Here is a 27,106-nt window from a genome sequence, read left to right on the forward strand (position 1 = left end):
TGGTTTCCAGTTTAACCCACCAGAAAATGGGTCCACTGAATTAATTGTATTTTCTTTAATACTATATATTTATAAATTACTATTATAATTTGATTGTAATATATATGATGGTAATTCACCATAGGTTTTCAAGTACATAAGTAGTAGGCTTTACCTAGCTTCCATGCATTTCTGTTATGAGACAGTAGGGATTGTATTTTAGCTCCTCTGCTGTACACTGCGACTGGCAAAGTGGATGGCCTAAGGACTACATTGACAGGTGTCAATCAGTGTTAGTCTTCTGACATCAGCTGACCTTTGCCAGTTTATACTAAAGGTCTGGACTGATATTTTCTCCTGTTCTTCCTTGGCTGCACAATAGCAAAACCCTTTTTTGTTTGCCTAAAGTAGTTTCTGTGAGTGTCTATGCTCAGTAGTTGCATGGCCTTTACAGATTGAGAATGAAAGAGGGCAGCCAGTTCCTTCAGTGGGGTAACTTATGCTTAAAATACAAAAAAGTGGGTTCTGCTAATTCTGTTGGTCAGCTGGCAAAAGGAAGGCTGCAGATACCTCCTCTTCCTTCAGTGATGGCATTAATGGAGTCTCTTCCCTCTGTCCTTTTGTCAGTATTTGTAAACAGAGACTCTTTTCATCTGTCTGATCTTGTTAAGTTGGCCAAGAGATCAAAAATCATAGTTAAGAACTAAGGAATGGAAAACCGGTGCAGTTGTATAGCCTCAATTCCTTAGGAAACCAAGCAGAGGTGGGGTAAGAAGGATTGTGGGCAGCAACTTTTTAAGTTCCCCAGATTGCTGTGGCCTGAGGGGAGGAATACAGACTTTCTTATCTTTACTAGGACTTTTAGCTAAAGAAAATGGGATGTTTTGCCTTGTAAAAGCAAGATTGGAATGAGAGGATTAAAGGGAAGGATCCTGAGAAGTCCAGGAAGACAGTGATTGGCACTACTATGGTTAAGTATAAGAACATAGAAAATACCAAATAAAATTGCAGGAGAGGGAAGGAAGTAGGAGATGTTTTGATAAGAAGTCAGAAGTCTTGGTTACATCCAGGCACCTGAATGGTGCTCTGGCATTCCTGTGTGAATGAAAACCAGGAGGAGAAGGGAATGGAAGAAAGAAGATGAAAAGCACCAGGTTTTTTTGAAACATACAGCTTGTGTGGGTGTCAGCATCCATGGAGTAGCACTGCATTTCAGAGAAATTTGCCAAGCAGACAAATAATTCCTTTTCCTTGCCCTGTCTTGTCCTTTACACACATAAGCTTTGTCCTGGATTTGAAGAGCTGCGGGAAGACAGTGCTGCTTGCAGGAGAGGCTTGTGCTGCTGGAAGGGAGCCACCCGAACATCAGAGCAGCAGGCAGTAGTCTAGCACCTGCTGCCCTTTGAGAGCTAAGAGCTGTGGAGACTGCGAAGTAGGTAAAGTACTGACCACTTAAACACAGAAAAGGCTACCTTCCAGATGGCTAGACAAAAGGTCACATGAATTATACAGTGAGTTAGCTCCTGCAGCTTGATGACATTTTCAGATGGGTTTCTGAGCAGTCACCCAGGCAATGTCTAAGCAAATCTATCTAGACTGTCTGCCTCAGTCCTTAAAACACAGAGGAAGGAGAAAATGCTTGTCTCCAGTATGTACAGAAGAAGCCATCTTTCTCTACCTGCCTTCCCAATTAAAGAAGGGAGATTTTTTTCCTTTCTGACAGCCTCATACTGTCCGAACTCAACAAAGACAACTTCAGAGCAGTGTTTTTTCAGCCTGGTTTGGATCTGAATAAGTATCAGATGTGGACAGCTGTGTAGAGAAATGAAACCTCCTGACAGTAGGTTTGTCATTCTGCAGTTGTTTCTGTGCACTGTGTGGAGGAACCTCTGAATTCCGAGGTGGGAGATGGATAGGGGCCCAATCTCAGTTTTTGGAGTGTTGCACCCACCCCTGGCCATCCATTTTACCAGCAGAGGTCTTAATGTCTATTTGCATATTGGGTGGCCTGAAAAAAGCATATGCACAAAAAAAAAAAAAAAGGCAAAAAACCCAACAACAGTGTTTCCTACTGTGCTGATTTTCATCAGAAATACTAAAAACTACTCAAACATGGAACAGTATTCAGATTACCCTAAGTCAGTTTGAAGTTACACTGTAACCATAAAGGGTAGCGTGGATTCATTCACTGGCTATGTAGAGAGCGGAGAAGAGCAATTGAGTGACTTGAGCTCAGCTGAGGCTCAGAGTTACGGTCATACAGATAGTAATAATATCACATACGTAGTAACGGTAATAGCAGCTATGGAAAAGGTTAGAGCTTCAGAACCTCTTACAGGCAAAATAAGCAGTGATCTTATTTGAGGCTTTCTTCTGACTTAGTCATACACAGTTTGCCCTTCAAGGAGTAGTATTTGTATGTTTGTGTTCTTCTGTATGTTTGAGTGTGGAAGCTTATAAACTTCTGTTCTGTTTCAAAATAAGATCAATGTAAAAATCTTGGCATGGTCTTATTTTGGTAATAGGATTCATGTGGATGTCCTTGTGGTTAAATTAAAAAAAAATAATTAAAAAACATTAGATTTCCTGTGAAAGGGTGGTTGTTTGCAAATGGAATTATTAATGACTGAGATGAGAGATGCACATAAAACTACATGATCTTGCTCATGACCCCCTAATGTAACTCATTTAAAATCTCTGGGTTTTTTTCTGTGGAATTGAATTTGATATTGCCATTAAAAGGATAGCATCAACTTGGAAAACTGAATTTTTATTCTAATTTCTTTTGGGGTTTCCTGCTTCTCCCTCTACCTTAAGTCTTTCAGGTGCAAATTCCATTTCATTGAATTCATTGGAAGAAAACAGTTTTATAATTAAAAACCTCTTGTTATCTGGCAACCTTTAGATTGTTTAGAATAGCCAATATCAAATACCAAAAGTCTTTAAAATGTCTGATGCTCCCCGGAGTGGAACAACTGTTCTGTACCTGTGTGTATGTGGCAAATGATGACACAGAGCTCAACTAATTTAATAGCATCTGCAAGCCCACCCACTTCCCTGGACTTCAATCTCTTACAGGATTAGTGCAATCAAGTTATTTAGGCTGATTTTAAATAAAGCAACACAGATCACAGTGAAAGCTTTAGAGCCTCGTCAGGAATGTATGTATTCCTTTAAATGTGCTGGTATACAAAGAAAGTTTGATTTTATTTTTGTTAATTTTTTTTTTTCCAGTGCTGTTTTTGTCTTCTCTTGGTCATCCTCTAGTGTTTGGCTTTCACAAGAATGGAGAATTCAGGATTTTTCTTTCAACCTTTAAAGTCTGCAAACTCTGCCTGGAAAACAGGCTGGTTCCTGAGCTTCCTGGCACGGCTGCTTTTTAACCAGAATCGAAGTGGAAAAATGTAACCTTTTGTAGTGCTCTTGTGGTATGACCTCTGGAAACAGGGTGAACAATTTAAAGCTTCCTGCTACATGTTAAAACCAACAGAAAATGTTTTGGGTTTTTTTTTCCCCTGCTTCTACCTCTTACCCTCTTCCAATACTTTTGCTTGCCAGAGCTTTTCATTTAACCCTTTTTTTCTTTTAAGCTCTTCCTTCCTCCTTGGTCCTGTTTACCCTTGTTGATGCCCTCTCAAAAGGCATTAGAGGGAAGCAGAATAGTGTGTATGTATATGTGCGCAGGGCAGGGGGGACAGCAGGCGGGTATGTGTCAAATTTGTTTTTTTAACTGTCAGCATTCTCTGTCCCAGCTGCTTTGTTTTGCTCAAGCTCCATCTGCAGCCATGCCACTAAACTTGTTTTTCACTGCTGCTCACTGCCATTTATATTTTAATTTCTGCTTGTATCAAATCAAAAGCTGTGCCTCTATCTTAATCTATAATGTTTTGCACCTGCAATATTTACCATTTGGGTAACTGAAACTTCCAACATAACTACCTACTATGTGGTCAGTAAATGTGTGAGCGAGGAGAAGAGTTAGGCTATTTAAATGCAATTATAAGCTCACTGTTAAAAATCGTAGAAGGACTTTTTAGCCATGGAACTTGGCTCCTGTTTAGTTCAGAAGTTTGTTCACAAATTACTGGTGTGAATTGGTTGTGACTTTAGACGAACTCTACTAATCAGCTCAAGATCACCCCATGATATTTCTGATTATGTCCATATGTTCTAGTTATGTGTTATATTCGTCTGGGTGTTAAACCATTCGTTCAGTTTACCTGATAGTAGAAAATGCAGCTTCTTACTAACTGCATCTTCAGTTTCTCACTCGGATATGACTCTTGGAAGACTTAATTGCATTTTAGGAACTTCAAGCAGGATTTTTTTGGGGGGTGTTTGGGGTTGGTTGGTTTGGTTGGTTTTGTAGGGTGGGGTTTTTTTTTTTTTTTCTTTTACATTCATGGTAATGTGTTTTCTCCCTTGAGGGTGATGTTTAATTTTTTCCCCTGTATTAATACTGTAATATTTAAAAGCGGATTGTAGTGACATCTAACATTTTGTTCTAATTGTACTTCAGGCTGAGGTCAAGCAAACAAACAAAGCAATCGTTATGTTTTTAGCATTCTTTTTTTAATGAGCACATTAAAATCTACTCGCAGCTACACGATCAGCTGTGAAGAGAAGGGAGAAACATGGAACTCTGAGTAGCACTGTCTTTTTGAACCAATTTATGGAAAAATAATAGACTAAAGGGATATGTAAGGACTCTGGTGGGAAATAAATGGCATCATGTTGTTGACGGAAAGGGTTTTGGCATAAGGCTTGTTGTGACTGTTTCTGTGGCTTAGAAAGGAATTTCCTACAGACTGGACTAACCATTAAAAAAATGTCTCTACTTTTAGGAGTTCAAGGCATACAGTGGAGTCTTCCCCGGGGAAGATGTCTTTGACAATGAAAGCCCGTTGTCTGGACAAAAGAGGAAGTTTCTTTAAGGTAAATGGGATATTTATACAGAACATAAAGCACATGGTTTTATGTGAAATGAGTGCTGCAGAATGCACAGTACAGTCAGTGATATGTAGCAAGCCTTTTCTGTAAAATGGGAAGCACTTTCTTAAGCATCTCTTCTTACAGGTGGTATTCATGGTTAGATTACCACCCAGTTATTTCATGTGTATATCACTTTCCTGGACACCAAATAGAATATTTGGTGTAAAACAGCTTGTGGCTTTCTTTGCTGCTAATGCTGAGAACTTTATTATGCACAGGCATAAAATTATTAGAGCTTTCATAAACTGGCTTTGTGTAGCTTAAAGTTGTGGTACAGGTTTATGATTTCCATTATTGGATTGAAAATTGGTTTCATTTCCTTGCCTATTTTAAGAAAAATTGGTGGGAGCTCCTTGTTTCTGTGTAATCTGAACACTCAAAAAAATACTGTCTTTGTATTCTCAATGTATATTTCAGTCCTTTTTGTGTTTTGGTGTTTTTGCTTTGTTTGTAGGTTTTGGCTGGTTGGTTTTTTTAAAGTCTAAGTGCATCTTGTTTGAAATCAACACGAAGCTGGTGCTTAGCTCACTGCCATACTCTCAAAAAATGCAGCAAGGCAGATGTCTGTGTCTTTGGGTGCCTACGTACTTTTTTAAAAGAGTCTAATGCTTCCTCCCTTAAGATACTGAGCCCAGCTTCCTGCATGATACAGGCACTGAAAGCTGGTAGTTCTGTTCTGGCATGGATGTGCTTATAGAGAGAAAACGGAAATAATTCCATTTACTGTTTCTGTGTTCTGGGGGCTGTTTTGAGATGTTGTGTGGCTTACAGCACACCTAATACAGCATATTCCAGTGAGAAATATGTTTCAGGTGAGAGCCCTTCTGTCTCCCCTCAATTCCATTCCATCACAGAATAGAGTTGATGCATGGCAATGTACAAAAGGGGCCAGGAAGGCAGGATGCAACATATGGTCTCCTAATGCCCCTGGGAAACACCTGGGAATACAGGGATGGGTAGAGAGGTCTCTCCAGACTTGAGGTGGTACTCAGAGATGCAGGGAGGTAGAGCCCTCTGTTGAAGCACCTTCAAATACTCCCTGGAACTCTTTAGAAATGCATTTCTGCTTGGGTGTGAATATCTCATTTTTCTCCCACTAACCTCATTATAGCTGGAAACTGGAACCTTGAGAACTGCATGAGAAAAGAGGTACTTCAGAGTCACTGCCTGCAGTCATTAGGTTTTGTGCATCTTATGTGATCATCTTCACTTCTACATAGTTATAAATCACTTCTGTCTCTGGGAACTTCTGTCAAGGATTAAACTTGATGACTTAACTTTGCTTTTTCCCAGTATTTCCTGCAGAGTTAACTTGCATGATTGGCCCCAGATTTGCTGAGCAGCAGTAGCTTAGCTCAGGTGTGAACAATCACACTGCAAAAGTAAGCATGGGTAACAGTGTCCTCTCTCCTGCCTCCTGCTCTATGTGATGTTTGTTAAGGCTTTGGGGGATCAGTCAGAGGGCTTTCGGGGCTGCAGTGAGCTTACTGTTTTCTAGGGGAATGTAGGAACATGTCTTGGTCTTTTTATATGACAGAGGCTGACTTTGGAGAACTGTCATCTTTCAGGTTGGCGTCACAAAAAGCAGAGGTGCAGCAGGAGTTATCAGTACATTTTTCAAAAGACAACTGAATCCCATTAACTTTTTTTTCATTTATGCATAATGGAGGAGGTCTGGAGGCAGTGCTGAAATTAATTGTAGAGAAGGCTGTAGTTAAAATTTTCTTCCAGAAAAAGGATTAGTTGATCTGAAATGTAGTTAACAAAGCCTTCATGTGCACTGTGTGAGTACAGCTGCAAAGACCATATACTTCTAGAGAGCAGGACAGGAAGAATAGTGTCCAGGCAGTGCCACTGTACTGAAAGCATGCTGACCTATCAAACTGTGGTGTCCTGCCACTGGCCAGGAAGATATGTGTATCTTTTTGATGTGAGGAGGAGAGTAAACTGTCACATAGACCAGCTTGGCATCAGGGTTAAATACAACAGAGTTGAACTTGCCTGTTCTGCACTGGAATTTTGCTTTTTATATAATGCCAGGGTTACAGTGGCTGTCTTGCTGGGCAAGGCTTTGCTCTAGGGAGCAATCAAAATTTACAGGTGCTTCTGAGCACTGAATTAACTTACCTTGATTGCTTCCCTTAGAATATTGGTTGCCTGGTGTAGCTTCTTCCAGTGAAAGATGCTAATACTTGCTGCCATCTCAGCTTATATTAAGAAAAAGCATACTGCTTTTCTTTTTCTAGTACTGCAGCAAATGTGATTGATCATCCAAAGCTCTAAGTAGTGGCAAGCAGCTGCCACTTTACTGACTGTTCCTAGCTCCTGCCTCCTCTGCTGCTCCCAGTGCACCATGCTCTCCTCACGGGTCCCATGCCACACATTGCAGGTGTTGCTGTTTCCATTCCCTCTATTCCTCTGGGACAGAAATGCCGTTCTGCTGCTGCCTGAATCTGAGCATAATGCTTGGAGGGGTAGAGGGTGGGGGTGGGTGTTCTAGCAGATGATAAATACGCTCATGATAGGTTACAGGCAAAGGGGAACAAGCAAGTGGTGGCTGGTGCCTTTAGCACATGGAGAGCTATAATGACTGCCGGTGCAGTGTGCAGGACCAGTTTCTGTGTCAGCAGCTTCATAGTGCTGTTGTAGTGACACAGAAGCACATTGAAGTGTTTTTCATGTGTTGCATGTTTTCTTTATCTTAAGGCAATCTTACCAGGCCAATCTTTAGGAAACAAATGATCAGTGCTGCAGTGACAATATGTTTTCCTCTTTGGCTTGCCCAGAGCTTCATGTGGTCAGCAATAAACAGGGTCTTCTGGAGACAGGAACCACTTCTCGGTTTTGCAACGCACCTTTGTTACATCTTGTATCTCATAAGCACAAACATTATCCTTGTTTGGCAGTCCACAGACATATAGGGAGAAAGGTCATATTTTCAAGTCATAGCAAGCAACTGTCTCAGTTATGAGGAGTATTTCTAGGTTGTCACTTATGTGTGTGCTGAAGGAATCACGATGTCAGTGGGACTGTAAGCAAGTGCCCGTGTCGTTTTCTGCAGGCTTTTGGTATCTCCTTGTGTAAGTAATTCTTGTGTGGAACATAGATGCTGGAATAGCTATTTTGTGTGCCTCCTGTTCATGATGTGATGGCTGTAGCTACTCAAAATGATTATGAATGCAGTATGCTGGAGCAATTTCAATACACCAAACTCTTAAGGCCATAAGAAACATTGTCAATTAAGAAACTACGTTTGTCCTAAATTTTCCTAAAGACAGCCGGACAGAGGAATGGCCTGAAGAATACTGGGAATAAAAGATGCCTCGAAGATACCTTTTCAGACCTGTCACCACTGCTGGGAAGTTGCACTGTTGGACCACTGTTCTGAACCTACAGTGTCGAACTGGAAACTGCAGGCAGTCAGTGTATCCGGCCTGTGCGTATCATACCCGGTGTCTGTGTGTGTGCATTTGTGTGTACAGCAAAATTACCTTCTCTTTCTTTCCCTCCCCCACGTGTGTAAAATTGTGACAATTTACATTTGCTACAGCTGGATGGGTTAGCAAAGGAAACACTTGGCACATCAGATTTTTTTGGTTTACATTATTTTAATTTGCTTTGTCTTGTCTGTGTTTAGGAGACCTAGTAATTAAGATATAGCCTTTTACCCGTGCTGACCTGTACTTCAGAATGCTGTCCTACATACACAGACTGTGTAGTGTACTTCTGCATAGGGCTCTCATGTTGTGCTTGTTACTTTACAGTTGCCCAAGAAACCTTCAGCATGCTGGCATGCAGTTTCTCAGGGCACTTAAATCTAAAAAGACTATCTTACCACTATCAGCAACACTTATGAGAAAATTCATTGACAAATACCAGTGGGAAATTCCAACTTTACTTTTCTTTCTGGTTCTTAAATAGTTCCCATTGCTGTAGCTTCTAACCACCCCTTAGTTTTTTCACGTTGATTTTTTTGATGGTTAGTACACCAGGAAAACAGTATTGTCCCCATTTTACAAAGAGCAAAGGTCTGTAGTTTTATAGGCTAAATTGTCTGGAGTCTTTATACCTTGCAATTGATGAAGGCTCAGAGGCAGCAAGTAGTAAAAATGAAGCAAAGATGGAGTTAGGCTTGGGTAATTCTGGGACTGAATAGTCTGCCAGTGGTTACAGAGGGAGTCTGTGGTAAAGCAAGGAACTGCATGTATGTCTGACAAACATCCTTTTTACTGAACCATCCTCCTTCTCATTAAAATGTTCCAATCTTTATTGAACTGGCATCAGAGGTTTTAGACCATTAAAGCTTTTCTGTCCCAAAATCAAACATCAGGTAAAACTTTGTTGCTTACTGATGAATAAGACACTGAATAACATTAGTGGTCTTGAGAATTCATATCTCACTGTGCAAAATAACCAGAAATGGCAGCCATGTATCAAAATATTTGATTGTATTCAGACATTTGGACAAGTCCAGAAATAGCATTCCCAGTTTGGCTCATCTCTGGCGCTTTGCCACCTTGTCACACAGGGTGCTCTTTGAGGGTTGCTACGCTCTGCTTATCAAAACAGGAAGGAACAGATGTGATGCCAAAGAGGATGCAGGTTGCCAGAAAGAATGAAAAATGAGATGCTGGCAGGATGGGGGCGGGTTGTGGTGGTAAATGCTGAGGCTCATTTGTCCAGTCTCATACTGATCCTTGCTGTCTTCAGCCCGTGTTCCCTTGCCAGATTAGAAGCGCTGATCTTACCTTTTCCTCTTTAGCTGTTGTAAATCGTGGGGCTTTGAAACATCCTGCAGTGGTCACCTTGGCTGACTCTATCAGTGCACTCTCAGAAAGATGGCAGTTTTGTTAATTTTCTGTACAAGCTTATTTACATTTCAACACAAAAACCAGGAATTCAGTTGCTGTGCAGTGATGGATGAGTGATTTTTCTAAAAATGGCCTGAAACAGACATCAAGTCAAAGCTACCTGTTTTCCTCTTGGGACTGGGAAACTCTTCATGAGTTGAATGAGTAAGATAAAAGGTGACTGTAGCTCCTTGGGAGTGTGTTGCTTCTAGCGAACATGCTTGCTCTGATTTTTGTTGCTTATATGACATCCTGAAAGATGTAAAACATAAAAATGGAATATATGTGTTCTGGTGAGAGCACTGGGGAGCTCAGATATGTTTGTGGTCTGTATGTAGGCATTACATTGTCACCCCTGCCAGCTTCTAAAAGCTGAGATCAGTCTTGTTGAATGAAGAATCAGTTGGCAGCAAGCATGGCGTGATATGTTGTGAAAGGAAACGTTGTGGTTTAAGATGTTTGCATTTCATTATTTCATTCATGGAGTTTAGGAATGTAAACAGTTAGTAAATGGGTATTTGTGGCAATCTAATGTTTAGGATAGGTTTGGTTAGGGAATACTGTACTGGGCTGCTATGTGAATTCATGCTGAGTCATAATTATTATTTGGGTTTACAGTGGTTGTATTGTAGTTTCTTTTTAACTTACAGAGCAGTGCTTTATCAGAAATAGACTCCAAAGGAAAAACATTAGACACAAAAATGGCTACTTATCATGCTATATAAAGTCTCCTTATAATTTTGTGGGTTTTTTAAATGTTAAATAATCTACCACCTGAGAAGATGTCATACTTTAAAATACATTTCTTTTCATGTAAACCTCTTTTTTCTGTAGCGTAGCAGGGTAATATCTATTTCATAGTCCTAAACAATCCACTACAGATTTCTTCAGATTACTTTTTAAGTCTTGGGGCTCATATATGTTGCTTTATGCTAACAGGGGCCTCTGGCAAATATATCCATCCACTTCAGTTGTATTTTCCTTTGGAAACTGCCTCTTATGGTCTTGATTTCAAGTCTGTTGAAACCAATGGGTGAGTTTTCCCATTATTTCCAGCAAAATAGGAATCGCAGTCTTTGTGAATAGAGAAATTTGTTGGACGAATTCAAATATTCTGAGCCTTCCACTAAGAACAAGGCAGCCTTCTGCTGCTGCTTGTTTTCTCAGGGTTGGATCTAATAATAGTACACACCCAGGGTCCTTCCTGCATTTTGTAGAAATGGATTATTAACAGCTCATCTTGTATAATGCTAATCATGCAAGCATCATGTACACTGTATAATGACCAGAAATTTCATTGATCTTAAATACTTCAGAAACTATGTCATAAAATCAATGAGTACACCTTATGTTATTTGACAAAAAATTATTTTTCAGGTGCTGTTGTAACAGTATATGTCAGTTAATTGCAAGAATACCCAAATGATGCAACTCCAAGAGAATTTTTTTTTTTTTTTAAATCAGGAGAAGAGTAGCTTTTTTTTTTTCCCCATGAAAAAGAATTTAAGGACAATTAATTGCCATTTGCAAAAAATATTGGCAGTTTATTAAAAAAAATGAGGTTTTTATTCCTGAAGATAAATGTTTTAGTTCAGGTGTGGTACCTGCTGGTAGCTGACGAGTCAGTTTGACTGCAGAGTGTGTTCTGTTCTGGGGGACTTTGTAGGTCAGGTTCAGGTTTGATGCTAAGCACTTGACCTAGTTGCCTTTTCCAGGATATACTGACTTTTCATAGACTAAGGGAAGACTACCTTGTGTCATGGAGGATATGTAGTATACTCAAGAAATTTGGCCTTTAGAAGAGAATGTGAGCATAAGACTGCTTGAAATGTGCCATTTTGTTTAAGTTCTCATTAGAAAAACAAAAAATAAAATTGCTAAACACATAAAAATTCCTCTCAAGAAAGACAGTTTCTGGCAAGTTCTCTTCAAGGCAGACATACAAATTAAAAAGTGTTAAGATTACAACGTCTTCAAGATAAAACTGTTCTGCAGTGCTTGCCTTATGCTATTCTGATTTAAAGCGTTAATAAGTTAAAACCCATTTTAAAATATTTGTTTTCAAGAACTTTAATCTTATATAAGCTAGTACCTTTCCCAGACAAAGATGTAAAAGGCAGTTGTGTTAAAGAGGCTGAACATGGCAGCCATACAAAAATAACTGCAAATAACTTCCGAAGGTAAATTGAATGTTGGAAAGCATCAGAAAACATACTGCCATGGTTAGCTTTTAGGTACAAGTAAACAAAAGAAGCGCGATGTAGGAAGGTTATACAGTATTTAAATTCCTTTGCATTGTAGATCCGTTCCATCTTCCAGGGTCAAACCGATATATGAAATGATAGCGTGAAGTATGGAGTGTCAGATTGAATTTTTGAGCATGTTATTGTGCTATTAGTACAAGTTGGGTTAGAATTCTTTGCTGTAGTGCCCAGAGATTTTGTTTTCTGGGAGGGAGTTGTTTTGTGAAATTTTTTTTTTCTCCCTCCCCCCCTGCCCAACTCTGGTCAAATCCAGTTAACACAGTTAAGTCAGTTAACAGCCAGGTAGCAACACAGCAAGGTAGGTGTTGAGGCGGTGGCTGAAAGCCCATGGATGCTTCTGTGGAGAGCTCCTTGTATTCTATACTTTTCAGGGAAAGATGCTGAAAAAGACTTTTGTTGTGCAAACCATTGGCCTGTGAGCCACTTGCTCTCTGCAGATGTGTTGGAGAACAGGGCATGTTTGCTGCTGTGATGGTTCTTTATGGCTACAACTGGCCTTGTGGGTGCAAAGACTAAGGTGATGTTGCCCATGAAGAGGAGCTACTTCGCAGAGCTGATTCATCCTGTTGTGTCTAGCAGCTGGTTCATGGGCAACAGCAGTTTAGCTTTCTTGCAGTTGCTAGTATAGGAAGTTTTGCAGGGAAAGAAGTCTGGGCTGTGGTGCTGGCAGCTTATGATTCAAAAGCAGCTGCTAATGGAACAGATGGTTGCTCCGCTTTGCTTACTGTTTCCCCTTTCTGTCTTTGAAGCAGAAGCACGTGCTTCTCATGCTACTTCTCACAATACCTAGTGCCTCTCTATCTCCAACCAGCTGCCAAAATCTCCCCCTTGCCATCTTTACAGCTTCTGAGTTATGGACAAATCCACTAGCCGCTGTGGTGGGGTGTGCAGTCAGCATCAGGCTGGCTTCCCGTGCCCAGCCTGCAGACCACCACACGTGAGCGTTCCTGAGGCATCTCGGCTCCCTGCCTCTCCTCGAGTGCAGGTCCAGGGAAAGTAAATGCTGGGTAGACTTTGGGAGTTAGGTGGAGCATTGACTCGCCCTCCTCTTATTCCTGATCAGCTTCTCTGTTTGGATGGATGATTTATTTGAAGAAGCCAGGGAATTGCCAAGCAGTCTGTCTCCTGCTCTACTTTAACCTTAAGCAAACAGCTGACGTTTCAAGGAAGGCTGTTGAGACACATCTGTTGCCAGGCAGAGCTGAGAGAACCCCTTTCAGCAGTTTGATGATAATCCCTTGAAAACGAATAGATGGTCAATTCCAGCTTGATTGTGCTGAGACTGACTGTCTTTAAGATGCTTGTGTGATTGGCCTTAGGTTTTACCATGCTCCATGCAGTGGAAGGAGCTGGGGGTGGGGTGATTCCTCTGGTTTTATGCTCTCCCTGGGCCCTTTGTGATCGCCCTGCAGCAGGGGATCAGACAGGGTGACCAGCGCATGTAGCACTGGAGTAGACTTACATTGCTAATTCAATGAAAAGGCTGCTCTGCTGACCTTATTCAATATTGCATATGGCAGAGCTCTTACCTACAGTAGGTCTGTTTCATTAACAGAGTAAATCCTTGAATAGTGTTTAATAATATGTTGAACTTCAGGTAATGATTTCCATCACGAGTTCCTATTTTAAATGGTCAAATATAGTTGCAGATCATTGTGAATCAGTTGCCATCTATAATGAGACTCCAGGTGCTGACTCATGTTGTGTGCTGGTAGCCGACTAGTGGTGCCTTCCTTCTGAGATGGTTCCGTGACAGGAAGCCCTAATATACTTAGAGCTGGCTAAATTGCTCATATTCGTGACTACTTGGTGCTTGAAAAACTTAACATTCTCACAGTGAATAGGAAGCATCTTCAGGGAATACTGTGATTTAAAACTAAAAACTGAGCCTTGCTTCATCCGTTAGAAAAGTTAATGTTTTAGCTGTTACTGCAGGATGAAGCACGTAAGTTGGTTCTGTTCCTGAATGTAGCTGCGTTCATGACTCCACAGACAATGTCAGAGCCTTTGTGGCTATCTGGTGGGAAGAGAGAAAAGGCTGTAATCTGTTCAGTTCAAATAATAATTCAACTGTCGGTTGCGTTCAGGTGCAACTTTGGAAAGGTTTTAACATTGGCAGAGGGTTGCTGCAGCAAGGAAGGGCTGCACACTACCTTATTGCAGCAGTTGGGAGGTTAGGAGATCTGAAAATACTAGAAATTTCACGGTAAACAGAGAATGAATTCCACTTTACTCATTCACCTGCCAGAGAGACTGGGAGGGTTTAATTTGAGAAACCTACTGTTTGGAGGCTAATATGGAAGGTGGAAACTAGTGCCCAGTGTGGCTGGGAAGAGAAGGATATTGCCTTAATTTAAGTCCATCTACTTCTTAATCTAAAAATTCAATATCCTGGCACTGAAGTCAATTACAATTTGCAAGTCTTGTGTTTGCGTACTTGAAAAAGGGGCTAAGTTGAAGCATGTTGCTCCTGAATGGAGGACAGAAAATATAGGGCAGGGAAGCAGTAAGATGTATGCCAAGACATGTAGGTAAAGGTGTGAACGATAAAGGAGTAAAAAAAGCAAGCAGAAGATTGTGCTGAGCAATTACAAGCTGTTTTAAGGAACTGAAATGAAAAGCTTCAGCAGAAGCAGAAGGGATAAGAAGGCTACAAAAGCTGTAGAGACATAGTAAGACTTGCATCAGCAGGGTTATATCTTATTTAGCAGTAACAACTTGTATGGTTGTTTGACTACCTCACTGCACTTAGCAAACCTAATAATGAATGAAGACTGGGGAAATTTAGCAGGTACTTAAAAGTGAGTATTTTTTTCTTCTGTTTGACATTGGAACTTCTCTTTAATAAAGCAAGCTCTTGGCTGTGTTCTCCACTGTGAAGTGCTGTCAGTTATGAAATGTGATTTTAATCCAGGAAGAGGAAATCCTAATTTAAGTAATTGATAGGCTGTAATTAAACCTGGAATGGATTTTGTCCACCAAAGGTGTGCTCTGGTGTCACACCCCTTATTTAAAAATGGCAAATTGTGTATTTCTTTCCAAACATATATTTATTAGGGTTTTGTGACTTGTGTTTTGTACATCTTGATACAAATAACAAGAAATCCATTGTGTCAGTATTTTAGAATGCCATTAGTTATTTAACACTAACTTTAAGAGGGCACATTCATGTTTGAAACTGGTTGAATAGTTTAAGAGTGATCATTGTAGCTAGAGACTGTAATGGATTGCTTATCAGAGATTTAGGCCTAAGAGAGTTGATCCTTCCACTTCTACTGCTCAGCCAAAGCTTGGAAGAGAAATGCAGTTTTCCTGTCTTTTTACACTTGTAGTCAGCTTCTCTGTTTTGAATTCATTGACTGTTGAACTGAATTAGTGAATACCTCTCTCTACAGGTACGGAAGGATTACTGTGCAGAAGGATTGCTGTTAAAAAAATTGGCTAAGTCTATCAGCTGCAGTTTGGGTTTGTAGCCAAAGACTTTCCATAGATCAATTGCTTTCTTCCTTAAAATATGAACAGCAATCCACATGATTAAAAAGTTTATTTAAATTTCATTCGTTTAATGGTTGACTTGAAATCTTGGCATGGCTTGTTGTAATTTCAGGTGTTACTTTAAACAGAAAAATATTTGATTTAAATATCCTGGGAGTTGTTTCTTAGACTGTCATGTGCACACACCCACTCTGAATACAATGCATGGTAGGGGTGTGCAGCTTTTTATTCCCTGTGGAGGCTGGTAGTTGGTTTTTGGGGTTTTTTTTCATTAGGAAGTGTCAGCCCAAAAGCATGTTTCCTGCTACTGAGTAGATGGCTGGAAGACCTGGGTGGTCTGAATTCCAGAGGTGTCCTGGTCAGATTGCAGTTTTGGGTGGCTGATCCAATTATTGGCTAGTTTGGGGTACCTAAACCAGGGCATAGGTTCTGTGTTCCAAGGTCAGCACAAAACAGCCCAAAACCTGGGCTATTTGCTAGGGTGGCTGAGCAACAGAGCATGATTTCACATTGGGGCTGATGAGATCTAGTGACTTGCTGAAAGGGGCAAACATACTACTAGCCTGGTGCTGTCCTCTGTTTCCAGGTGTCTGCTCTGGAGCTTGTCTGGCCCCCTCTGAGATTAGATTCAGGTCATTAAGCCAGCAGAAAACTAACAAAAATACAAGGTGAAAAAGTCTTCCAACCTTTTAGCAAGCTGAAGCAGCTAACAGGGCTAGATGAACAGCCAAGCCAGCCCAAGGGAAGAAGTGGAACCTCCCTGTTTGGGGGCAGCACACCATAGAGTGAAACTCCCCCTCCATCAGGTCAGTGAGAATTGCAGCTGTATTGCATTTCAGAGGATTGCAAGAATAAATACATTAAGGATGATGATGCTAAGGCGGTAGAGGCTTTAAAAGAGAAAAAACAATGCAGTGTGATCTGCAAGATGCAGTCAGCCGTGTACTGGCTAGAGCCAGGTACTGCTCTCTGAGCATCCAAGTCAAAGCTTCCCTCTAAGGCGATGCTGCTGCCCATAACCACTGTCAGATGTGCATGATGATGCAATGGCTTTCTAGTGAGGCTCATCTGACAGCAGCGGCATGTGTATTTTTCACAGTGTAAAGCCAATGTGGGGGCTGGATTCATCCCTTATGCAGAAAGAGGAATGAATTTACCCGTGCCTAGCAGGTGCTGTTTCATGGGCGTGCCGAGTGCCGCAGTGAGGTGCAAGGCTGCTCCGTCAGGACGACGTGGGTTCCTCCTGCTGCTCTTTGTCATGGTCAGGAAGGCATTGCTCACATCTTGCCACAGTGACTCAGGGGGTATTTGAGAGTCAGCAGGTGGAAGATCTTTATAAACTGTGATGCCAGTGGTACAGTATGGCTGGGAGCTCTGATCTTGACAGAAAGAAACCTATGGTGTGGATGTAGTAGATGGTAACTTATTCTCACTTAAGGTATATTTAATGGTGTTGGCCTATTGTAAGCAGAAACTGAAACTTCTTTTGAATTGATTGGAATAATGCTGCACAGCAAAGGAGGGTGTGAATTTTTGAGGTAGAGGAGAACTTCCAATAAAACAGTATAGGAGAATGTTGCCTGCAATTCTTTGAAAATGCTGCTGTACTGAGCTACCTAACACTAGTGGGACTCAGGGTTGTGTCTTGTGGGTGACTATGAAGACTGTTCTAACTTGGACTGGAAAGCTGTTTTTACTTCGTCTGCCAGGGTTTTTGTTTGTTTGTTCTGAGGTGTGGGAGTGGTGGTAGAGGAGGTGGCATCACTGCAAACCTTTTCATTAGGTTTCGCTACAGGCAGGAGAGAGGGAACACTGCCAGGGTTTATATACTGTCATGGTGCGGTGTGTCAAGCAAACTTGATGCAGTTGCCGCAAAGAATGTCCAAGGCAGCGTGCTTTGCAAACTTCATAGTTGGTTTCTGCTCAACAAAACATTTCCCAGACATCTGGCTAGCAAATGCTGTAGTTCTCAGGATACACCCCTACTGCTAATCTCACCTGCTTTAAAATGAGTTCTTGTCCTTGTGTCCAAAATTAGGATTGTGTTCCACCTGAGCTGAAGTGTTACAAGGCAGTTCTCTTTTAATTGAGTTGTTCTGTTCGAGTGCAGTCCAGGACCTAATGTGAAAAGCAGCCACCCATTTCCTTCTTGCTTTGTTACTTTTCATCTACCACAATGTCGTAATGCTGGCTTAGTGTCCCTTCTGAAATAACTCTTGCAGATGGAACTCTTCTAATTATATCTTTTTCTTTTTATTTGAGAAAGGAAATGCTACAAATGATCAAATAATTTAGTTCTTTTAAGCTGCTGTATAATATGTTGAGGCTGCAGGTTTAATATATTCAAATAAAAAAGCTAGCCAACCTGGAAGGTTTTGTACTGGCACAAAACAGGAATTATTCTTCCTCCAAGAACGATTATAAGTGGCCCCAACCCTGACATTTTCCTTTGCAAGGGGAAGTCCAAATAGGATGCGATTTAAAAAAAAAAAAAAAAAGTTTGTGATCTCTGGTGACTAAACTTGCCCGGGCTTCTTTTCCACGCCTCTTCCACTCACTTGACGTCATACTATTTTTGTCCCTTTCTAGCTCATTGACACAATTGCCTCAGAAATCGGAGAACTGAAACAGGAGATGGTACAGACAGATCTCACAGTGGAAGATGAATCTGCTGATTTGCGAAGGTGATTAAAATGTTTATTTTCATAGTTCCTGGAGGTGTACCATGGCAGGAATGTTTTCATTGTGCTCTCTTCTTGGGTGACTTATGTCCTAGCACTTTTCGTCCTAGCAACATAGGGGGTGTAGATTGTCTTGCTCTTGATTCAAGGAATTTGCTTTTGTGCAGGAGGAGTGCCCAGAGATTCAGTTGTTCTGTGTATTTGCCTTAATATCTTCTAAAAGCAACTGAACTTCACTTCTACTTCCTTGTTACAAATCTTGGGTACTGATGAATGTCTAAAGCAGGAAGCTACTAATGTTATTCCCATTGTCTATGGCAATGAGCTTTGCTTTCAGGCTGTAAAGACTAAAAATGTCCGCTGCTTCAAGTGGCTCTGTGAAGATTCAACATACAATAACATGACTTATTTTAGGAAGTAAAATATTGACTGTTGGGAGCTGATGCTTGTGGGTTATGTGTTTAAGTTCATTTATATGTGAGTATCTTGCACATAAAAAAAAAAAAAAAAAGTAAAAAATTAAGTAGATGGGGACATTTCCTTAACTTAAAATTATTTGAGATGCATATTACAGTGCAGATAAAAGTTCTGGCTTTTTAAAATAGATCATGCCACGTAGGTGTGGACTGTGGAAATTTGTAACGTTAAAGTTGTACCTTTAAGTGGGCATAGTGGGACCCCAGAATTTTGGCTTTGCTGTGGCTGTTGTGCTTGATTGGTAATGTCTGTTAAATTGACATCTGGAGGATATTCAATATTTTAATCATTGTGTTAACAAGAGAACACATTTTTATACTTATTGTTGAAATATTTGTTGCAAGAGGAAAGCAACCAATGCAGGTGTTCTGTTTTATCTGACTGCATAGTCTGGGCCACCTCTGGAGCTGGTAGGTTTTGTTCTTCAAGGCAGTGAGTTAATGAAGTGGATGATAAATTGTTATTTAGAATTGCATCCATGTTTTTTAGCTTTTTTTTTTCTTTCTAGAAATACTTTTGAAATGTGCTAAAACTTACTACAAAATATATTTAAATTATTTAAATAAAACACTGAGCAGCACCTTTGTTGCCCAAGTGGTAAAGAACATGAGACAGCTGAACTAATTAAAGTCCTTGGCTATGCCCCTGGTTATGCATTATTCAAGTTTTAAAGCTTTTGAAGGCACAGTTCTTTTACAGGGGCGGGAAGGCTACTTTCTCCATTTTGGTGGATTCAGCTAATTAATTTCAACAATTATTAGCTAATTTTCAGTTAAGAAGAGGCTTCTTGTATCTTTGAATACACCATATGCATGAAAGACTAAGATCTATTGGTTCTAAAATCCTGGTGGAAACACTTAGCTGGAAACAGTCAATTAAATCTCCCCATTTTACTGATTGTGGGGGTTTTTTTGTACGGATTTTTTTTTAATGAATTTTTTTTAACTGTATTTGTTAATTTTGAGTGCAAAATATATTTTGATTAGAATATATAAGTAAAGCTAACATAAAGTGAATAATGCACTTTCCATGACTATATAACTGAATTCAATTCATATTGAAATAATAGCCATCCAATAAAAAAAGAAATTTATTCTTTTCTGTCGCTTTTAAGATGCTAAATGTAAAATATGAAATCTGAATAAATGAATTAAGGCCAATTTTTGTATGACTATATAAATCTAAACTGTGTGCTTTTATGTAAGGAAGAAGTATCAAAGTTGGTATAAATTATATAATTAGTTGTGCACTGATATCTTTTGTTTATATAGAACTACAGAGCAAGATTACAGTAATTTCAACTAAGGTTTTCCAGAGTTCTTATTTAAACTAGACTCCCTACAAAGATGTCTTTACTATCATAACTTTATTTCTTTGTAGTTAATTTAAAACTTCGTAATTAATGTAGGTTGCTTTTATTATTGTGTGTTCTGCTGTTCAGAACTTGGTATCGTGATGTAGCATTTGGATTTGCATCTAGAGAAATTTGAGCTAAAAGGAATGTCTATTTGCCTTGCTCATTTTTCACCTTAGCATATATCCACATCTCCCAGAACAGTTTTAGAAAGGCAGTGGTTGCAAGAGCTCTCAACTGTATTCAGAAAAATAAGTGCATGAAATCATGTGTCTGCAACTTTAGTGGTGTGGTGTGTGGTTTTGTTTGTTTGTTTTTGTTGTTTTGGTTTTGGTCTTTGGTTGGGTGTTTTTGTGGTTGTGTGGTGACTTTCAGATTTATGCTCCTCCCCCAGTTATATTTTCAACTTGTCTCCCCTTTTTACCTCTATGGCCCAAGTAATATTGAGAATGATTCGAATAACTGGGCCTACAACTTTGGCTTGTAAGCATGTAAAAGCCAGGTGAAAAAGAGGCTTGTAAAAATGTGGTTTAAGTGGGATGCTCATGCCATCTGTTTCAGTATTCCACGGTGTTTGATGCCTGGACTTTTTCCCGGCACAGGCATATGTCTCAGTAATGCAAATGAGTGGAGTTGTCAGAAAAGGGCATAAATGGGATACATTTCTGACCTGCACTGTACTGGTGACCTTTGAAAGGGTAACTGGAGAGCTTCTGCATGCAGTGGCAGCCCAAGTCCACATAGGGTGGGGGAGCACATGTGATGTGGCTGGTGGCATCCAGGTGGTCTTTTAGGAGGTACTTGGTCTCCCTTGAGGGCCCTAGGACCCCTGCATGTCTGTTGTCTTTGTCAGTGATGGTGAGGGGGAAAAAACTCACTGCTGTCCCTCTGTAGGGAAGGCTGTAAAGCCCCAGTCTTCCTGGAACATTTGGTGCCTGTGAAAGATTCGGGGATGCTTTGCTGGTGGTGGCAGCTGCTACAGCGTATTCCCTTCCTGCTCTGTTAGTCACCATGACAGAAACAAGGGCGGAACTTTGCTCCCTCCCATATGTTTTGCACTGAGCAGCCCTCGCACCTCTGTCTTCTACATTTTTCCACAGTAGTTATTAAGTAGCTTTGTCTTCTGTGTCTTGCATGGTGAATTGCTTCTGTTACTGTTGACAGGTAGGCAAGTATCCAGCAACCTTTTCCCCAGCAGCTTTGTCCTGTCCATTCAGCTGTAATGGGATGGAGAAGAAAATGACAGACCAGCTGCTGAGGAATGGAAATAATGCTCAGCAGAGGCTTTATGCCATCTCCCAGCTGATGCTTGATAGGCTAGGCTTGTGCGATTAAGGCCTGCTAGATTGCAGGATTTACAGAAATCCAGGCACTTTTGCAGTGGAGAATCAAACTGGGTTAACTGTGGGGAGCCTTTGGTGGGACTGGAGCAAGGTTCATACTCATCTGAAATTTTAGAAAGATTCACTTTACCTGCTTGTTGCTGTTCTAATTGTCCTTGTGACTGGGGAAGAAACAAGGAATATTCCTCGCTGCTGAGTAACAATGGAGTGGGAGAATGATGAATCTAGACACAGAACTGTGCTTTGCAAACCTTTGCACCGTGGCAAAGAGTTGGCAGCAAGACTTGTTAAGTTGCATTACTGGGGAGATGCTGAGCATCCTACTGCCATGGGCAAAGAGCAGACCTGTTCTCTCTCTCTCCTTCCCCCTGGGTAACATGATCCTGGTGTGCAAGTACCCTAAAAACAGAGGCCAATCCAGGCAAAAAATGGAGTGAGAAAATGTGGATGCATTCAAGTGCAAGTTAGAGTCCTTATCGTCATTATACTATCAAAACTCGTCTCTCATTATGACCCTCTTCCTGGCTAGTGAGTGCATCTGGGATGATAGGCTAAACCCAGGGTTGGTCTTTCATTTGGGCTGATAACCAGCCTTCTCTCTAGTGTGGGAGCAGACTGAATCCCTCAAATCCTGATGGTCTGTCCTACAACTCCTCTCATGCCCTCAGAAGGGTGGGTAAGCTCCTCTACAGAGGCAGGTGTATGTGTAAATCCTACAGCAGCTGGCTTAGTTTAATTCAACACAGCAAACCCATGTAACAGCATTGGTCATCTTGAGAAGACGTGCACGAAAGCTGGATGCACCTTTGCTGTGTCCGTAATCCCAAAGAGAGAAAAGTCCATTCCTCAAGCCAGTGTTTGTCAATGCAGGAGGCTGGGGAGACTGGCAGTAGTTTCAGGGAGCAGATTGGCTCGTTATCCAAAGTCCCACAAAAAAAAAGGGAGAAATGTTAGAAGTTTAGGTTTTACAAGGTTAGAGCAAGAGGCATAGGTAGGATTTGAGACCAAAAGAAAATTGCAGTAGCAAGAAGGAGGGCAGGAGCATTTGCTTCGTAGATACAGGATCGAGGTGTATGTTATAGCCCTGTGGGTACAAGGGAGAGGATGATCCTGGTTACAGGCTTCAACCTGTTCCTCGTCCTCTTTACTGTGAGCTAAGTCTAATCAGGATGCAGGACATCATTGTTTGTCTTGGCAGTTACCTCTATTTACTTCCCACATCCTTATGGGTTTTCTAAAATCTAAGGAAACTTGCATGAATCATTTATTTTCTTTAATTCATTGTGAGTTGCATTGAAACTCCTCTCCCACTGTAGAGGAACCAGAGTAGTGCCCCTGCATTAAAGTAGACCATCCATGGAGGTTGATTTGTGTCTTGATTTTGAGTTTAATGTGAGCTAGTCAGATTGTCTTTTATTGGGAATCACTGTAAAAAAACAAAACAAAACAAAAACCCCAAACAACAACAACAACAAAAAACCCCACCCAAACAAAAAAAACCCAAACAAAACCCCCCGAAAACCTAAAAGTAAAACCAGGAGAGAAATTTAATTGTTGCATAATATACAGCATATTTTGCTAGTGTTTAGGTTACAGCAACTTCTTATTCTGTACACTGGAATTAATCAGGTGATCATGAGGAACTCAAATGGTCCTTCTTTCCATGGGGTTGTTTCCAAAGAAGTTACACACACATCCCCGTCTCAAATAATTTTACAGTCTAACTTTAAGACGTGACAAATTTCAAGAACTCCCATGTGTCAGGGTTTGACTGTGTATTTAGTGCCCAGATCATTAATTAAAATAATTTTAAGAATGAAAAACAAACTCAGATTATGATGCTCAGTAGTGCTAGACCATTGCAAATAGGCTGTCAAAACAGACTAATGGACTTTTAACTGCATTTACCTCATGGACCTTGGGAACTGGCTTCTCATAGGTTGTATGTGGTTTGCCAGATATGATTTTTCCAAACTATGCTCTTGCCAGAGTTCACCAGGTCTGATAGTTCTCTCTGCCTCTTTCTTTATTATTTGGATAGGAAATAATTTTTTGAAGTGTTGTTTGTTCGTAGTTTACCTGCCTGCAGATTGCAGTAACGTACTAGTACTGATCTAGCTGAGGTGCATCGGGGTTGTCGTGGTTTCAGCCCAGCCAGCAACAAAGCACCAGGAGGCTGCTTGTTCACTGCCTCCCCCAGTGGGATGGGGAGCATAAAACAGAAAGAAAAGCTCATGGGTCAAGACAAGGACAGGGAGGGATCACTTACCAGTTACAGTCATGGGCAAAAAACAGACTCACCTTGGGGAAAAAACAAAATCAGTTTAATTTACTACCAATCAAATAAAAACAGGATCATGAGAAGTAAACCCAAAATCTTTAAAAACCTTCCCCCCACCCCTTCCTTTTTCCCAGGCTCAACTCCACTCCCCATTTTCTCCACCTCCTCCCCCCTAGCAGTGCAGGGGGACAGGGGAATGGGGGTCGGGGTCAGTTTGTCACACGTTATCTCTGCCGCTCCTTCCTCCTCAGGGGGAGGACTCCTCACTCTTCCCCTGCTCCAGCGTGGGGTCTCTCCCATGGGAGACAGTCCTCCACGACTTCCCCAATGTGGGTCCTTCCATGGGCTGCAGTTCTTCACGAACTGCTTCAGTGTGGGTCCCTTCCGTGGGCTGCAGTCCTTCAGGAACAGACTGCTCCAGCACAGGCTTTCCCATGGAGTCACAGCCATCTTTGGGGGCATCCCCCTGCTTGGCGTGGGCTCCTCCATGGGCTGCAGGTGGGCATCTGCTCCCCCGCTCACCTCCATGGGCTGGGGGGGGGTGACAGCCTGCCATCTCACCAGGGGCTGCAGGGGCATCCCCTCCTCTGGCGCTCCTCCTCCCCCTCCTTCTTCACTGACCTCCGTATCTGCATAGGGGTTTATCTTGCATTCCACTCCCCCCTCTGCTACAGGTTTCCCTTCTTAAATGTGTTATCCCAGTGGCACTACCACCATCACTGATGGGCTCAGCCTTGGCCAGAGGTGGGTCTGACTTGGAACCGGGGAAGCTTCTAGCAGTTTCTCACAGGAGCCACCCTTGCAGCCCCTTCCATGCTACCAAAAACCCACCACACAAACCCAAAACAGGGGTCATTTGAACTGGTAGTGTTTAGGAGTGTCAGAAAGTCTCATCATGATCAGATGCTTATAATCTTTGGCTTATTTCTTGAGGGGGCAGAAGCAGCCGCAAAAAGGAGGTGCGTGTGTATCTAGGTTAGTAAGGTGTGGGCTCACATGTCGCATTCCTCCTTGGATCCCAGCATGTGGGAAGGATTGTGCATATAAGTACCTGGAGGTTCCAAAAACCCAACAGCTCCCTGTTCAAATTAATCTTCCAATTTATAATGGTTTGGGTGTGTTTGACAACATTAAGCCAGACACACTGAAGAGGAACACTGTGACCCTACATACGTGTGCAAACTCTTACTAGCTTTAGGTTGTTTCCTGGTAGCAAGCAGTGCCAGGCCTTATAGCAGATACCAGTCACGCACCTCCTTTTGCATGTGATGTAACTTTCTTCTGTAGGCAAAAAATTTTTCCCTTGCAGACATGTTCCCTCTGCAACATGTTTAGTTTCCACCTCTTGACCGAGGAATGAAAATAAGTTATATCTTGTTAAGCCTGCAGCCAGTGTCGGTGTATAACTTGCACTTTGCCATAGCTATCTTTGATTTGTAACTTTGCTAACTGGCTCTGAAGGTGAGTGGAAAGTTTCTGAGCAATACTTACTGGAGGTACAGCTCATGAAAACACTTTTGTGATTCATGATTTGACTTTTGTGGAGATTCATACATTACAACACTAGGTTCTGCTGGGACCATGGTTGAAAGGGGAACCCAGGATTCCTATTGTGGCATTTTCAGAGCCCTGTCATAACTGATGTAAACACTACTTCCCTTCTGAACACAACATGTTTCTGTGTATTTTGTGCCCCTTGAAGGCATACTGGCAGTTACTAACAGCTTTTGACACTCGGGGAGGGAAGATCATCTGCATTTTAGATGCTTTACAAATCTAAAAGGCATCACATCATAAATAAGCAAACTGAGAAAGAGGACAAAAAGGAAGGGAGAGGCACACAGGTGATCTGGTAGTGATAACTGATCGAAGTAGTGAAAAGTTTGAGTGATTGTGCCTGTTCTTATCTGATCATGCAGTGAAAGTTCTCTATCCCGTTTACTTTCCTTTCTAGCCCTGTCCAGAGATGCTGCAAGTAGCTGACCAAAGCTAGAAAAAAAGCAGTTTGGTTGGTTGGGGTTTTTGTTGTTTGGCTGGTGGGTTTTGTTTTGGGGTAGGGTTATTGGGGGGTGGAGGAAGCAGATTTTTGTGTTTGGTTTTAAGCATTCCGTGCTCCTGTGCTTGTGAAGTCTCTACCCACTTGCTCTGGGTACAGTAACTGGCATAATGAAGGTGGTAAACGCTGTTAATGATGTTTACTGCCTGTCCAAAAGACGAAGTTGAGAAGAGCTGCGAGACAGTTTGCAATGGGGAGATGCAGCTGCGTTGCCCTCTGCTGCTCAGGGCCTCTTCTGCCATCAGAAAAGGTCTGTAGGGAGAACACAACCTCTGTGCCTGATGTCTTAGCGGGTCAGATCTTGAGCTTGCAGGGCATTTTTGGTCTATGCTCAAATATTGTCATCAGGAAGCTGTTACCAGAGTAGCTGTTCTGTAGTGATTCCTAGCACTGGAAGAATCTTAGGATGTACTTCTAGCTCAAAGATGAGGAATTTTAACCACCAACACACGTGCAATTGTACTGGGTGTTCTGTGTTATATGAATGATGGCAAAGCTTTGCATAACAAAAGGAGTTCTCAAAGTGTTCCATTTATTTGGATTTTTAATGCATAACAAGTATCTATAGCCTCCAAGAACTGTACTTCATTACTGAGTTTAGCAGTAACTTTAGCTGCTCTGCCCCAAATAAATTTTAACCTTACACTAGTTTGCCACATTCACACTTAGTTTAGCCTTTATTCCTCACATAGGAGTCGATCCAGAGCCAAAGGAATTAAGAGCATAAATATACAATTCCTTACTTGCTTCTGATCCTGGGAAGTGTAGTACTAAAATGTGAGGTAAGGACCTTTCATAATAAAATGGCAAAAATGTAAATATTTAGAGAATTTAGAGCATGGCCCATAAAAAAAATTACCACCACTTAGGATGATTTCTTAGTGAAGCTGTGCCTTAGGGAGGGTTATTTAGGGCATTTAACTTCTTTGTCCTTGTCCTTTCCCTTTCTCCTGACTGAGGTCTCTGACCACGCATTAATAGAGGGGAATGAAGATGGATACACAGCTGTGAAGATGACTGGGCTGGTAGAGCAGAGACAGTAGTCCGGGGATAAGATGAAGTGATGCTAGTTTGTGGGCTTCTGTTGTGAAAATAATCCACAAGCAAACAGAGAAAGTGCTTGTGTTTGGTGCAGTGATCACCAACAGGTAGTGAGTTGCTCCATTGTCAGAATATTGAACAGATTTTTCTGGCAGGCAGGACAGAGGAAGATTTCTGTAAGTTGCAGCTTTTGCAATCTATTTGGGAATAAAAATTTCTCAATTGTATAAATACCTTTGAAGAGAAGTTTTTCCAAATGTGAACATAACAAAGAAAGGAGGTGAAATGTTCAA

The 27,106-nt window shown here is 41.3% G+C and overlaps 1 protein-coding gene across 7 annotated transcripts in view; it reads left to right on the plus strand.

Moving 5' to 3' along the window:
* Positions 1–27,106, plus strand: part of RIN2 (Ras and Rab interactor 2) — an 81,625-nt gene that overhangs the window by 24,470 nt on the left and 30,049 nt on the right. For 5 of the 7 annotated variants that reach the window (XM_030021640.2, XM_030021636.2, XM_030021638.2 and 2 more), the window contains exons 2-3: positions 4,824–4,914; positions 18,170–18,264. In XM_030021640.2, the coding sequence (XP_029877500.1) occupies positions 4,861–4,914; positions 18,170–18,264 (149 nt within the window). In that variant the 5' untranslated portion in view covers positions 4,824–4,860. Of the gene's footprint in view, positions 1–1,271; positions 1,416–4,823; positions 4,915–18,169; positions 18,265–27,106 lie in introns of those variants that run through there. The other 2 variants (XM_030021637.2, XM_030021641.2) reach the window with 2 other exon arrangements.

The sequence above is a fragment of the Aquila chrysaetos genome, chromosome 8 (assembly GCF_900496995.4).
Source record: "Aquila chrysaetos chrysaetos chromosome 8, bAquChr1.4, whole genome shotgun sequence".
NCBI classification, from domain to species: domain Eukaryota; kingdom Metazoa; phylum Chordata; class Aves; order Accipitriformes; family Accipitridae; genus Aquila; species Aquila chrysaetos.